Source organism: Alligator sinensis, unplaced genomic scaffold (assembly GCF_000455745.1).
Source record: "Alligator sinensis unplaced genomic scaffold, ASM45574v1 scaffold628_1, whole genome shotgun sequence".
NCBI classification, from domain to species: Eukaryota; Metazoa; Chordata; order Crocodylia; family Alligatoridae; genus Alligator; species Alligator sinensis.
This window is the reverse complement of record NW_005841873.1, coordinates 4,052,335-4,068,249: the sequence shown is the minus strand read 5'-3', so window position 1 is coordinate 4,068,249 and position 15,915 is coordinate 4,052,335. Positions and strand designations below refer to the sequence as shown.

Here is a 15,915-nt window from a genome sequence, read left to right as displayed (position 1 = left end):
CCCCCCCCCCCCCCCGCCCATTGCCTAAGTGACGAGCATGAACCGTCAGGGGGTGCACTGACACTCTCAGGGGGTGCACATGCACTGCCGTGTACCCCCTACATGTCGCCACTGTTCAGCCAGGTTTATCTTAAATTAGTTTCAGCTTTTTTGAAACTGGTTTATGCGCTCTGAATTTATGTTCTGTTACACACATAAACCAGTTTCTCATCACTTAAATCAGTTTATGTATAATGTCTGTCCCTAGGCCAGGTGACAAGGTCAAAGGTAGCCAGAACTGATTGTGACCTATCTTCTACGGAAGAGAGCTGGTATGTACCAGTGGACATCTGTCCTCAGTATGCCATTACCCTTGAAAACTTTGCTGACTGACTGACTTGGCCTGATTCAGATCACATTTCCACTGCTAAAATTCACAGTTTTCTGTGAATTATTATGATTGTTCTAGATGGTAGATCCAGAAGGATCCGGTATATATAACTCAGTTATCAGCTATGGTCAAGAAAAGCAGGCACTTGTATAAGACAATACATCTTTCCTACATTATCTACATTTAACTGGCTGGAAAATGCGTAATAATGAATGGCTGATGTCTCCTGTGTTCTCACAGGGTAAAGATGGAGTATTTCTGTTGTCTTCAGCAGAGTCGCTCTGCCTTTAGAATAACTGAGAGCAGAGTTTAGCCTTTCAATAGCTCATCTCTTGCCTTCAAGGGGAAAGACTAGTGTCCTGTTTAGAGCTAATTGCACTTAGTTGTTTTAACCTAAAGTATACTTCATGTCGGGGGGAAAATGCATTCAGTGTGCCAGTTTATTAAACCACCATTAAAGCTGGACTGGTTGGATCAATATGAGGTATTTGTTATCTAAATTAGCAAGGGGCCGCTCTTCTCATTTGCTTTGCTTAGGGCTGGATTTTCACCCTCCAGTCCATGCTATGGGGAATGTGCTTCAAGTCAGTGTCAGGCCAGTGAGTAAAGTGTTAGTCGCAGTAAATCATGTGATACTTGAAGTCCCAGCTCCTGGAGTCATGTGATTACATAAGAATCTCTGCCTTAATTTTTTAAAAAATTATACTTTTCATCACAGATAAAACCTAGAAAAACAAGAGAGCCCAGAAAGTAGAATGCAGATGAAAAGAATGCAATATTTATTCACGATTTAAACGTGTTCATGATATGTATACAGCCTAATGTCATGGTTTGGGGGCATCAGACTCATAACTTTTCTAGTCCCTGAACATAGACAGTTTGGAGAGACTTCAGGTTTAGCTGCCATAACACTGGTCCTCTCTAAATGCTTCAGGTATTATTATGGACGAGCTAGGTGAAGTTACAAAGCATGTTTGTGTCTTCCCAATTATAGTGCACTTTGCTATGAATCATGAGTGTTTATTAGCTGCTACTTAGTTTTATTAGTCTGCCTTCTTAGATCCCTTGTGAGGTGGGTAGGTGGATAGTAGTTAAAATTCAAAATTTCGATGACATTTTTCAATTTCTCTGGAGAAGAGGGCTAGCATTTTGTGACTTTTCCCTTAACACTTTTCAACCAGATCTGTGTTTGAAATGTTCTGAATATTTCTTTACCTTTGTCAAACACCTTCTCATTTATTGGAGTTTGGTACATTTGAAGCATGTCGTAAATTTGACCTGGTAAAGTTACAGAAAGGGAAAATTCGGTGTCTTCCCTCCTCCGCCGCACCTGGCGAAGCCAGCACAAAGAGCATCGATTGCAGTAGAGTAAAATGCCTTGTGATTAATAGCAATGAGCTAAGGAGGCAGGGATGGATACAATTAAGAAACAGGGGCAAATGGCACAGAGGAAACTCAGCCTGACTTCAAGTAAAGAGGCCTAACCTTGAAAGATATGCACACCAAAGTGGATCATCAGCTGGTGTAAACTAGTGTAGCACTCATCAGCTCCAGGGAAGCTATTGTGATTTACATCAGCTGGGGATCTGACCCAGAGGCTACTGCTCCTCAGTTTTCCTTTTCTCTTTTATGGCCAGAACTATATGTGTTTGGAGACTTTCATGGAAAAATGTACACAGCGCATGTTAGCACCAGCCACCAACCTCTTACAGCTCCCTCTGGTGTTCACTTCAACACCAGTGAAGATTTCCCTTTGCTGCACAGTTTTTCTCTTTCAAAGGTGTATCCTAAGGCATGGCCCCGGCTCTGTCTTTTGTGATGAAAACAAAAAACAATGCCACCTGGGACATGTAAATGGAGCGTGATAGCTTCTGTGTTTCAAAACCTTTTCCTCTCTGTTTTCATCTGCTCGTGTTGAGGCTCTTTCAGAGGATTTCTTTGGCTTTCCAACCATTGTTTTCAGGCACAAAAGACAGGGCTGTTCTAGCTATCCATACGTTTTTGTTGCCTAGTCACTGTTATTGGTGTTTATTTATATTAGCGTAGTGCAGGGGTCAGCAACCCCTGGCACACATGCTGAGCATGGCACTCAAGGCCATTTTGCTTGGCACACCACTGCCAGCCCGGGCTCTAGGCAGCTGCTGCCGGCCACGGAGCCCGGGCTGCTCCCAGCAGGCGGCTGGGAGGCTGCAAGCCCTGCTGCAAGCAGACCAGGCTCCTTGGGCTGGCTGCAGCCGGGAGGCTGCAAACAGCTTCTCTGGGCATGTCCGCACTCTGGCAACTTCCAAGGTAGACATTGTGGGTTTTTTGGCACTCCGGTTTTTTTGGCCTACCCCTGGTGTAGTGTATAAGAGCGCTGATAATGAAGCAAGTCCCCATTTTACTAGATGCTGAATGAACATCAGCAAGTTTGCACATAACACCAAGTTGGGGGGAATAGTAGATACACTGGAGGGTAGGGCTAGGATTCGGAGTGACCTAGACAAATTGGAAGATTGGGCCAAAAGGAACCGATCATGAGGTTCAACAAGGACAAGTGCAAAGTCATGCACTTTGAACAGAGACTTAGGATGGAGCAATCCCATGCACCGGTACAGGCTGGGGACCAGTCTGGATAAGCAGGAGCTCTGCAGAAAAGGACCTGGGGGTGACAGTGGACAATAAGCTGAATGAGCCAACAGTGTGCCCTTGTTGCAAAGAGGGCTAATGGCATGCTGGGCTGCATTGGTAGGTGTGTCGCCGGTAGGGCAAGGGAAGTGATTATTCCCCTTGATTCAGCACATCTTGAGTACTGTGTTCAGTTTTGGGTTCTCCACTACAGAGAGGATGTGGACAAATTAGAGAGAGTCCAGTGGAGGGCAACAAAAATGGTAAGGGGGCTGAGGCATGTGACTGATGAAAAAAGCTGAGGGAACTGGGTTTATTTGGTCTGGAGAAGAGAAGACTGAGGGGGGATATAATAGCAGCCTTCAACTCCCTGAAGGGCAGAGCTGGACTGTTATTAAGGAACAGCAAAGAAGATGGAGCTGGACTGTTCTCAGTGGAGGCAGATGACAGAACAAGGAGCAACAGTTTCAAGTTGCAGCAAGGGAAGTTTAGGTTAGATATTAGGAAGAACTTTCTCACTAGGAAGGTAGTAAAACACTGGAATGGGTTACCCAGAGAGGTGGTGGAAGCTCCATCCTTGGAGGTTTTTAAGACTGGCTAGACAAAACCTTGGCTGGGATGATCTAGTTGGGGCTGGTCCTGCTTTGAGCAGGGGGTTGGACTAGATGTGACCTCCTGAGGTCCTTTCCAACTCTGATTTTCTATGACTCCATGAACCCAGAACCAAAGAAACAGTGGTACATTACTAATCTGACTGGAAGGTGGTATGGGTACACCAGCAAAGGAACTTTTGTCAGGGTTTATTGTAGGCGTCATGAAATATGAGAAGATGAAGGAAGGCAATGGGATAGTTTTGTGCGTGTTTATGGGGAGTGCAGGTTCCCCATGCCCTGCCCCCCATTGCTGATTGGCTGAGGATCTCCCATGGCACTGCTGCTTGCTGCTGATTGGCCAGGAGGCAAAAACAGGACCATATTTGAAACCACGGTTTTCCCCTCTATGCTGATCAGGAGTGAGCAGTGGGGCCCCTCTGCCCATCAGCAGGGGTGGGTGCACAGGGGAACCTGCAAGATTAAAGGAGCTGCTGCGCAGCCCACTTCTGCTGTGAATTTGGTAAGACCCTTTTAATAAGATAAAAGAAGAAGAAACCAGTGGAGGAATGCAAAGAGCAGGGTGTGCGGATGGGTGCATGGGAGACCAGACAACAGTGAAGGAAGAATAATCTTGTAGTTTGCCAATTATTTCATGCAAGAAATTGATGAAGATAGACAAAGATGGCTTCAGGCACAGAGGACAAGTGTGGGAGACTGCAAGAGAGAGCGTGAGCATCAGGAGAGAAAACAGGGAGAAAGACCGATAGGGATGGTTTGGGTGGACATTCGATGACAAAAATGTGCAGAGGAGGAAAGGAAAGTTGGATGCAATGCTATTCAACGAAGGAGAAGGAGTGAGATGGGAAAGGAGGATTAGAAGAGGAAAATCGTAAAACCACCGTGAGCAACTCCAGAGGAGGAGGCATGAGACAGGGGGAGGCCTTCAGAAGAAAGGGCAGGGATCATTTTGGAGTTGGAGTATGGATTATTGCTCCTGGTGAACTCAATCTCCCTACTAGGTAGTAACATACTTTAGCTCATGAAACGAAATGAAATTGTGTGCAGAATAAGACGCTATCAGTAAGATGCTCCTTCAGCCCTCAAAGGGTTGAAGGTCCTTTGTTTCTGTAGGATACATTCCTTAGGATTTTTACACCATTTAGCAAGGACTGCTCTTGCCTTTAGGTGTCTCTGTCAAGGCAGATAGAATGGGAGAGCAAAACGATTATTAAATTAGATTTTCGGGAGGTGATAATATCCTTTGGTTTCGGTGAAATATGTTTGCGTTAAAGATAGCTATTTTTTAATCAGTGGTTTTTTTGACATTTCTCTTCAAGGGTCACTCCGGTAAATCTGAACCAGTATTCCCAACCAGGGTGCCACAAGTCCCTCACATCCAATGAGGGATACCTCCAGTCTAAAAAAGGTTGAGGACCACTGATCTGAACGGCGGGGTCAGTTCAGCCCTGGCCAGTCCGTGCTGGTAAAACAAAATGCCCTTTGTATTTTTTTAGCTACTGCTTGACCTTTGGTAGTAAAAGTGTACCTGCTGTGGACTCCCATCCTCAGTGATACCAGTCAGGCTCTGGACCCCACCGAGAGTGGGGTTGCTTCTGGGTCAGGGTCACACAGCCCAAACCCCCCGTCCTGTAAAGGATTTGTTCTGTCCGTGAGAACTAAACAGACAGTGCAGGATTGCTTTTATTTATCTCCAATTGAAAGGCTCCTACCAGGGAGTAATGACTCAAACCCTGTACACTTGGGTGATCAATAAATGATTTTTAATGAATGCTCAGTGATGGGCCAAAGAGTATTTGAGACCCAGGAATCCTAATTAAACATGCATTAGCAGAGGCACAAAAACATGCATTTTGTCCATGTTGTTAATAACATGTCGAGTTATATGGCGGAGTTTCTCCCAGAGTTTTGCACCCCCCCCAAAAAAACCCAAACCTTCTCCTGGGACCCTGGTTCTCAGAAACGCACACACGCCGCGAGGCACAGTTCCTCCCTGCTCTCTGGAGGTTGTTATATGCTGCTAGTTTATACCAATAATAAATTATTAATCCCCTCTCCAACGTGCAGTCTCAGCTGCTCTGGCCAGCAACTAGTATCTGTTTCAGTAAAAGCACAACCAGTTTCTTAGCTCACCCCACAAACTCCTCTATGCTCTGAACCAAAGCCCAGCGGGTGGCCTTCAAAGCAGAGCAAAGGGAGTTCTTAGCCCCTTGTGCAGGCGTGTCGGCCGCTCGGCGATCCTGCCCTAAATGACGAACAGATTTATAAATCCAAATCAATCCATGGAGTGAACTGGCCCAGGGGAGTGCTCGCTCCGATCAAATCAGGCTCATCCTCCGACCCCCAAGCACTTCCTCGGAAGCTCCTGCTGCACAAAGCTTCATTTGCAATCGCTACGTGCTGTGTACTTTTAAAAAGTTTGATAATTACTTGCTGTTCCAGCTGCTGAGCAGTTCTAAGTGTTAGATATTAAGGAATTGCTGTTTCAGTCACTGAACAAGCCCTGAACATTAAACGTGCTTCAAGAAGAAGGTTTTTTTCTCAGCCATTACACATCTCTGAGGGCAAATTTTTTTTCAAGCGGCTGCTTTCCCAGCTGTTGATCATCATCTCTCAATCCCCGCTCCATGGAAGAGGGGAGAGGAAACCAGTGATGGCATGACATGGTAGGAGAGGTTCAGACAAGCTTCCTGTGGATTAGCCCAGCCAAGTCCAGTAAGGCCATTATACCATACCAAGATAGTGGGAAATTTGAGAATTTGATCATTGTGGGGGAAGTGGTCAACATGGGTCTGACAGGTTTGTTTTAAAGGTGGTGTTCGCTTGGGTGGAGCATTACTCCAACATTACTCCAGCTGTTTCCAATACCGGGGCTAGCTTGGATCTCTGTGCATGGTGCTGCAATCAGGAAAGGCTGGGCACAGAAGCTGGCAACCATAGGTGTCCGGACAGCAGCTGTATGGGACAGTGTTTCATGAAGCAGATCTCTGGCTGGAATTGAACCAGAGCTCATTTCCACTTCGAAATCCCTAGTCACATCATTGGGATGGCTGGGCCTTTGTTGCTGTTATAATACAGCACATTTTACATCTGCTCACAGGCTGTTTAGGAAAGTGTTCGGCCTCTCCATCAGGGAAGCTTTCCCATCATATATTATCACTCCGAGCAGGTCCGATGTTGTGCTGGAATTTATTCTATATTTAAAATACCTGAAAGCACTGAGCCAGACAGTCATAAGTAAAAACATTGTACGCTGTTGGTTTCTTAGCATCAGATGTAAGAATGGTAAAAATAATAGCTTTTCCAGGTACTATTAATCTACGGCATAATGGTGTCTTCACCGTAGCTCAGATGATATAGGTGTCTCTGGATATAATCGTGCCTTGACATAAATTGCAAAGTTCAATCCAATACGTATTCATTTTGGATATTCCAGAAATATGTAAAACACAGCTATCACAAATGCCTTATATTTACAAGCAATAAGATTTATTTAGTATGAGCTGTTCAAATGGGAAAGGGCCGATCTTGAGAGAGCAATTATTAAGCCAATACATCTATCCCATTAGCACACCAAATCAGTGTTTAAATGCATGAAAGAAAGTGTGCTATCATCACACAAGCGTTAGAGTGGCGCTTTTTGAGACAGGCAGAATAGTGCAAGCAAAAGACTTTTAAATATTTCCTGGTATTCAGACTTTTCCGAGTAAGCCTTCCAAAGGAAAAATCCATCATTGAACCAATAATTATGATGGAAAAGGTTTTCCTCTAAAAATATTCATGCAAGCTACAGCACAGAGAACAGCTTAAAAGAATAAACCATGGCAGTTACAGCTCAAGAGTTGCGAGGGAAAGGTAACAGTTGGGGAAGTCTAAAAGCTGGGCACATGATTAATTGTTCCTGGACTTTTGCTGACCCTCAGAAATGGGACATTATGGTACAAAATGAAGCGGGTAGGATTCAAGGTGTCATGGAGGCAAAGTCCTCCAAAGATTGGAGCGGGGAGCAAGGTTGAGGTGTTCGTTGAGTACAGGGGCGTGTGTTTCTTTGCTATGGAGCCGTAAGGGGAAACGGGATTATTATGGAGTAATATATGCTATATTATCAGGTTTTACCATTATGATGGAAAAGCTTATAGGAAGTGCTGTGAGAATTAGTATATGGTTAATGATGCAAAGAAATTGGTTCACTTCTCTGCAGTGTCCTTATCCTCCGAAACTGCTCTCTTAACTCCCCAGTCATCCGAGAGCCACTTTGCATCGTCTTTGCTTCTCATGCATGGCAAGACTTTCTTTCAGGTTGGGGGTTATGTCTCTGGTGGTCTGTTCTTCACTGATTTCCATATTACATTTTACTCTGCGTATGTACAGTTTGTGTGTCTTTCAATCTGATTTCACCGAGGCTGGCTTTTCATTTTCTAGAAAGTCCCTCTAAGGCTTAAATAACCTTTTGAACCTTGCTATTTAAACATGTTGGGGGGTTTTTTCCCCCTCCTTGTCTTAAATAGCCTCCATGCTGTATCCATGGATTTTAATTAAATAGGCTTTCATTGTGAATGGTTCGTGCAGCTATAATGATCATTCACCCTTAGCTAGACAATAGAGTTGGGGTTCAGCGTGGCACCCGTTTCAGACGGTTGTATCTGCATCCGTTGCATTGAATTGAGCCTTAATTTCTGAAAGGGGTCGTTGTGATGAGCTAGTGAAACTTGTGAAACAAATCAGGAAACTATGCAATTGAGTTAATAGATTTGCTTGCATCCTATGCCCTCCTCCGGGATTGAGGCAGCGTAAGGAGCTGGCATCTCAGCAGTCTGAACCGCGGTGGGAAGCAGCGTCAGCCCATTTTGAGTCATCCTTGTTTGTATGCTCTGAAGTAGTCGTGGATTGGGAAAGGCTTTGTTCTAGATCTGCATATAAATAACTGCATTTTCCAGCCGGGTATGTGATGCGCTTCAGCTGCCCTCCTCGGTGACTATCACATCTCTTCCTTTTCCTTCTCTCCCTTTTCCAGAAGTAACAGTTTGTTCAACGAGGTCGTGCAGATGAACTTTGAGATAGCCAGTTTCAGCAGCCTCTCGGGAACCCAGCCGATCACCTGGCAGGTGGAATACCCGCGGAAGGGAATGACAGACGTCGCCCTGTCCGAAATCTTCATCTGCCAGAAGGACCTGGTAGGAATCGTTCCACTGGCCATGGTAAGCCTGGTGCTGCACCCTCGGGCAGAGCTTTGCGAAGGCGGAAAGCAACCTTGCAGACAGAGCTGAAAAGGGGCAACCGCCTTTTTTCCATGCCTAGGACCACTTGCCCAAATCACATCCGCATTTCATGGTGGGTGCAACCTGTGCAGTTCAGACTGGTTTATAAACACGCAAACGCACAAATAAAAGGGATGCTGTCCCCCTTAAACACCCAGCCCTTTCGCCTTAAAACCCAGAGTTCTTCTCCTTTAAGGATCATTGTGGTTCCCTCCAGGCCTTTCCCTTTTTAATTTCACCTGCCTTTCCCTTTTTTAATGTTCTCATTAAGTTCATGCTAAAGGGCTTGGTCTGGCAAGGTCCTGAGCATCACTTGGGGGCCAGCCAGTCCTTCCACGGATGAAGCCAATACCAATTACCTGTCTGCCACCCAACTAACATAAAGAACTTGAGGTTTGGGGGGAGAATAGAGTGGGAGTGTCTTTAGTTTCATAGTTTCACATTTGGTAGGGTCGGAAAGGACCTGAGCAGGTCATCAAGTCCGACCCCCCACCATGGCACGAAGGAGTACTGGGTCAAACGAGGAGTGTCACTTAGGGGAGTGTCTTTAAAGGAAAGAAAAAGCCCTTTGGCCTCCGGGTTTGAGAACACTAGGAGGAAAAACCTGGTTTGAATAAATTGAATATCAGATATTTTCAGAAAAAAACAGTTTCCTTGGGTGGGGAGGAGAGCGGGCATGTGCCCTGACTCCTGATGATGTCCCCCCGGCCCCAGAAGACACTAATGAAAGCAGCCCCAGGGATTTGTGGCCAAAATGAAAGGAATCATTTAGATCTCAGTACTGAAACATCCTTTGGGCTAAAGTTTGAAGAGGAGGAACTAGACCGTTGTAGTCCACTATTACATGCCATGCTGCCCAGTGAGATTATAAGCCTTATGGGTAGAGTATATCCACACTGATATTTAGGGTCAACCTTCAGGTTACTGTCAACCTGCCCAAGTCATCTTCCCCACCTGTAACAACATATATAGGCTGCACAGCAGCTGTTCACATTGTGCTGCCTATGTGCACTTCCAAAACCAAGGCGTGACTCTCAGTCTTGGTTGTTTCCACTTCAGGGCAGCAAGGACGGGTCGTGGGGGTGCAGGAAGGCCAGAAGTCAGGAAGAGGGAGGAATTGAGGCCAAAATGGTGTCTACACTACATATTGCAGAACTAGACAGAGATGCTGCAGCTAGCCATAGCCAAGTTAGCTCAGGTATCAGAAGCAATCTCACCGCATTGATACAGTATTCTTTCCAGGCTAATTTGCTCTGCTGAGTAACAGGGTAAATTAGGCTAAGTGAAGCACTATGCTAGCATGGCTACACTTCCAGTCCCCAAGCTACCTCATTCAGAGCTGGCCGGAGAATTTGGCCTAGCTTTGCACTATGCAGTGCAGACCTACTCAAAGGCCCTTAGGGATGCTAGGGGCCTACGGGATGAGTTTTGTGGATGTCACTCATGCCTAAATGTTGGGTTTGGGCACCTAGAAAGGCAGTTAGATGCCTCAGTCACAGTTTTTTAACCCAATCTCTTTTAGTCATGGTTGTGGTTCATGGCATCCTGACTTTTCCTTGTTGTTATATGGTTTTCCTTAACTCTGTTTTTACTATCCTGAACGTGGAAGGATTTTTTTTCTGAGATCAATATGGAAGTACTCAACTTCGGTATGCAGCTCCCCCTACATAGTCCCTCTCTAATTGGAGATTTATGCATTTAGAGCCTGCTCCAAAGTCTGTTGAAGTCATTGGAGGGCTGTACTGGTCTGAGAGAGATAGGATGCCTTCTATGACCTGTAGAGTTGAATAAGTCAATACAATTTCTGGCCTCTGTTCTGTTAGATTTAAGAACATGCTTAAGACAGTATCTTCAGGTTCAGATTTTGGCCTTACAGAGATGCAGACAGTGGCTTCCAGTAGGGGTGCTATGTGTGTCTGTCTTCAGACAGAATTTAAGAATTCATTGATGTCTCCTTTGTCTACCATACCCAGAGTACTGTCTAGTCTTGCAAGCTTTATAAGTCACAATGCATTCTCACTTCTGTGCATGGTACAGATTGATGTGCACTGATCTCTTAGAAACGTGGTCTTCATGTTGGTTTCTTTAGGGGACAGAGCCCCAAGTGAAGAGCTGTTGGAGTGCACCAGAAAATGTTGGATGCCATCCTGGATCCTCACTGGCTCCATTTAGCAGTACAATTGATGCAAATGTTTCAAAGAACAAAATTATATCTTCAAGCCCTCTTTGCAGAGCTTTTCTCTGTCTGCAGGTTTGTTTCCTTGCCATATCTTGTGAGAAAACTTGGCAGTTGCCATAATACTTTGTACTAATAGAATCCAGTTGAATGAGATGTCAATACAAAATTGGCTTTGCTGGTGGGATATTAGTGGCTAAAGGGAAGGTTCACAGTTTTGTATTAGCTAACACTGCAGATCCAACTAGGACGCTGTCCCCATTTTTAACATTAATCTCCAGCTGAGCTGATTACCTGGAAATGCTCTTGTTCAGAAGCAGAGAGGCGCTGAAAAGGAGCATGATCCTTGGTCCACTGGGAAGCTAAACCTCACGGCTTCTCATGGCTATAGACTATTAAGCAAATGGTCGTATTGCATAAAAATTAGTCCCCGATGTTTTACAGCAGGTATGTCTCTTAACTAGCTCGGAGGATCAAATATGAATATTAGTCTAGAATGCTTTAAATACAAAGTATTCCCATGTGGCAAACGTGCTTCTCTGAAAAGCAGAGATATCTACTTCTTTGTTATAAGGAGAAGACTTGGCCATTGCAAAAGCAGTGAGCGAGCTGACATCCTGTGGTTCCTGTGCCAGACCAGGACTTAGGGCCCCTGGGCTCTGGCCCTCCTGGTTTTGGGCACATCACATCAGCCCTCTGTTTTCTCTTCTCCTGTTGTGTATTGAGATGACGAGGACAGGGTTTGTATTCATGCAATATCTGAAGCAGAGGTGCCACAAGTAATACTTGCATGAAAAAAACTATGGTTTCTCCTTCAATAGCATCCAACAAAGTAGGTTGTTGCCTACAAAAAATCATGCCTTTGAACTTGTTAGTCTGTAAGGGGGCGTATACACGAGCAGACTCGATGAATCAAATCTGCTGGAGCATGGTAATTCCCGTGCTCCAGCGTCTCATGTATCAGTGTCCCCACGCTTGAAAATGGTGGTTGGGGCACTTTAAAGCTTGCTTAATGAGCTTTAGTTAAAATGCCCCCGCTGCCATTGTTAAGCATGGGGACGCTGATACATGAGACACTCCGAGCGGCTCTCGGAGTATATGTAAGCACATATATAAATATCCTGATAAGTCAACCTGCCCTACCTACTACCAGGTATAAAAGTAATGCAAATAGTTAACCTCTCTAATACCTACTAGGAGTGGGATAATGTGAAATATATCCATGTGCTAAAAAGGGGTGCCCGGCAAGATTTGTGCTTGAGCTCTATGAAGCTGATTTTGATGGACTAGGATGAGGACAACATCAGAAACAGAGGCTTCTGGGAAGGAGGAAGGACAAATAAATTCCAGCAACAAACTTTTTCTTGGTATAATAGGAAACAACAAACTTTGTCTTGATATAATTATAACCCAAAAAGTGTCGTATTGAAAAAGTCCACTGTAAAAGTGAAGCGTCTCTCATGTGAGCCGTTCATATCTGAAAACTTATAAAGCGGGAAAGATCACACATTTTTTTATTACCTTCTTTCTGACTGCCTTAGAAATAGGAGAGAGGTAAGGAAATGAAGAAAAAGCAGTCGGCTTTGTAAGGATTAGTGCATTTGCAGCTACACTATATTGGAACAGAAGAGATTAAAGAATTGACGTTGTCAGGAAGAAATGAACCTAGAATATCAACCTCGCCGTGTAGGGCAGGGATCGGTGGAGCAGGTGGTTGGATACAGCTGCGGAAAAATCAATTTGATTTCACTGAACAGTCAACAGGGAAACTAGCTGTAGTACTTAGACACTGTAGGCCTGGCTACCTAACCCAAATAGTGCAGACAAATAGTAAATAACAACACTGTGAAGCTGGTTATGGAAATGAGAAATGGAACAGAAAAACTACTGAGCTGGATGTCACCGAAATGAATTTGTCCCCGCGGTACCAGTGTCTAACAAAGTAGCAAAGCAGTGAGATGTACAGTATGACATAAATGCCGAATCTTGAGTTAGGGAGTTAATTAATAGCCCTGGGCCATTCTGAAGGACACCATGTCCTTGAAGTTATTAAAAGAGAAAACGAATGAGCTGGGATTACCCTCAGCTGCTACCATAATTTACCACAGGGTTATACTGTTGTGGATGGGGAGCAGGGAGGGGTGAGAGCCATTCCTGACAAGCTGCAGAAGCCCTGGTACCTCACATCCCAATTTTAACCCGATTCTTTTAGGCCAGATTGAATTCCACCTGTTGGGCGCATAAGTGAATTTAGGCGCCTAAGTGCAATGCTGTTCCACCCCTGCGTGAATCCTTGAAAGTAAGTAATGCAAAAGGTGGGTGGGTCCTCCTCCTTGTCACAGCTTTTTTTGTGACTCAGTCCTAAGGGCACGTGACAAAAGTAGATGCATCAATGGATGTTGTGGACTTGAGCGGGATAGAATTGAATTGCATGCAGGCACTTAAGTCCATTTTGGTGGAATAGAATCTGGCCCTTGGCTTGTTTTTCTTCAGTTTAGGGAAGAATAAAAGACAGTCCCGAAGGAGCCCATTACAGTGCTTCTCACCCATAGTTCTCAAGTGCTTTAAAACAGAGGTTGGTATCAAAACTCCCATTTTACAGATAAGGAAGGTGAGGCACAGAGCGGCGAGATGATTTGATCAAGCTCACCCACCAATTCTTGACAGATGCTCCCCCATCTGAAACCCTGCTCATAGTTATACAGATCTGATTCTGGATTATCTCCACCAATTTCCCTAGGCAAAAAAGTGCTGAGACAGAAGTGCATCTCTCGGTACTGAGTGGTAAATCTTGTCAGATTTTTTTAATTTGGAAAAAAAAAAAAATCTGAGGACTGCTGTTTTTTTCTCTTTTCTTTTCCATTTGCTTAAAAGGTACTTGGTCTTTCAGTGTGAAACCAAAGGCATAAAAAGTTGGTATTCAGAAACCAGCAAAAGCTACTATTTTCAAAATTCTTTTTTTTTCCTTTTTATTAATATAAAAAAAGATATCCTACAAGAGAGAGGTTATTGTGAGGGGCAAGAATTCTTGTGGGTGCTATCTTTTGTTGGACTAACTGCATGGTTTGGATAGATACAGGCAAACTTTGGGGTACCCTTCCTCTGACCTCTGGGAGAGGAGCAGAAATGACAGAGCTAAATAGCAGATGGAACAAAACCTTGTGCAAAAGCCCATATGTAAATGAAAATGGGATATAAGAGGAAATGTGGGGTAGCCAACAGGCAGGAGAGATGTTTGTTCAAGAAAGTTGTTACCACCTGTCAAGAGTGATAGCACCTATCAGGGCATTGTCTACTTTAAGTCCCTCCTACTTAGCGTCCAATACGCTGATGGATTTCTGTTCCCATGCTCCTCTTGCAAAGGAGTTGGGTAGATTTCCTTTGAGCACAAAAACGGTGAGGTCAGCCGAGTGATTTTTTTGTCTCTGAAAAATGTTCTCCTACCTCTCTTCTAGTGTTTCTCTCCTTTATCTTTTTGCAGTGATCATTATTCATTCCGGTGCATAGTTTTTGTCTGGTTTTACCCACGTAGTTGCCGCGAGGGCATTTGGTGCCTTGGATGAGGTATACTAGGATAGACACGTATATGATCCATGGATTGTGATGGTTTCATTGTGGGCCGAGTGGATTGCTGTGTCAGTAGAGATGTTCACCGGTCCCATTGAAGCAAGGCTGGGTCCCATTAGGTGCCTATTGACCAGAGAAGTTACTGTATTTCCAACCATCTCTACCGTTTGTATCCTCATCTGCCAGCGTGTTAACTAAATAAATACCCACCAGATTGTGATGCATAGAAAATACATGCCCTGTCCAAATGTTTGTCATCTTTGTTCTACAAGAACGGTGAATACGATGCTTGGACAGTATCTTGTCATTTTTTGTATCGGTCCACTCTGAACAGGCGTGTTTTCATTTGTAGTGCCTCTGATGTTTAGGAGGATCTGCACCCAAAGTGTAAGACAAAAACTGACCCTATGCATGGTAAGTATAGGTATTGTTGAGCAATCAAGCTCCAATTTAAATGCATCAACCAAGAGGGCCATGTGAGAGAAAGATGAGAAAAGAGAAAGATGCTCCCCTTGCAAAACAGCAACTGTGCCTCAGTTTCCTAAAAAGGCCAATCCTTCCAATGCCTGAACTCTGACAGAGGACTCCTGTCTAAGAAGAGTAGTATTTAGCTGAAGCAGTTCAGATTTCATGTTACTTGTTCCAGGATCAATTAGAAAAGTGCCTTCACAGGAGCTTGATTAATTATCTGCTAAGCTGCTTTGGAAAACCTCTTCAATTAATCACAGATAACCTTAGAGCTTGCCAATTAAGGTGTACCCAGTTGCTTAGCTTACTTTCTGCAGCCTTTCAAATTTGTATCCTGTCAGGAGCAAACATAACCAGCTGTATTGATTTTGCCAATTGTCTAAATTAAAAAAAAAAAAAGAAAAGAAAAAGCTCATTAATGTTTGTAATATGTGCATGCGGGTGCATGAACAAGCCCCTCTGGGCCTGTGCAGTTCAAGAACAGGCCAAATGATAGAAACTTCTGCAAGAGACTTATTTTATGCTCTAATTGATAAACAGTTGTTTTTAATGGCGTTTCTCCAAGAAAGCATTACATTTGTGGCAGGACCAGTAAGCAGAACCATGCATCTGCTGACCACGTGATATCCAACTAAAACCAGAAGAGGATTTCAGTGGGAGAATAAACTTCTTTCCTGGAGAATAGATGGGTGCAAAAGGCCAATGCAAAACTTGCTGGGCTCCTGCAAAGTGACACAGAGGGGCTTTGAGCTAAGAGGGCATTTTTACATGTGCACAGGGGAGGCGCTTTAAATAGTGAGCCGCGCCAATTAAAAGTGCCTGAGAATCACATATATCTACATCCCCCATGCTGAAATA

The 15,915-nt window shown here is 44.3% G+C and overlaps 1 protein-coding gene across 2 annotated transcripts in view; it reads left to right on the top strand.

Annotated features, from left to right (window-relative positions):
* TMEM132C (transmembrane protein 132C) overlaps positions 1 to 15,915 on the top strand; it is a 208,814-nt gene that overhangs the window by 125,194 nt on the left and 67,705 nt on the right. For both annotated transcript variants that reach the window (XM_025195799.1, XM_025195797.1), the window contains one exon: positions 8,603 to 8,786. In XM_025195799.1, coding sequence (XP_025051584.1) covers positions 8,603 to 8,786 — 184 coding nt within the window. The remainder of the gene's footprint in view (positions 1 to 8,602; positions 8,787 to 15,915) is intronic.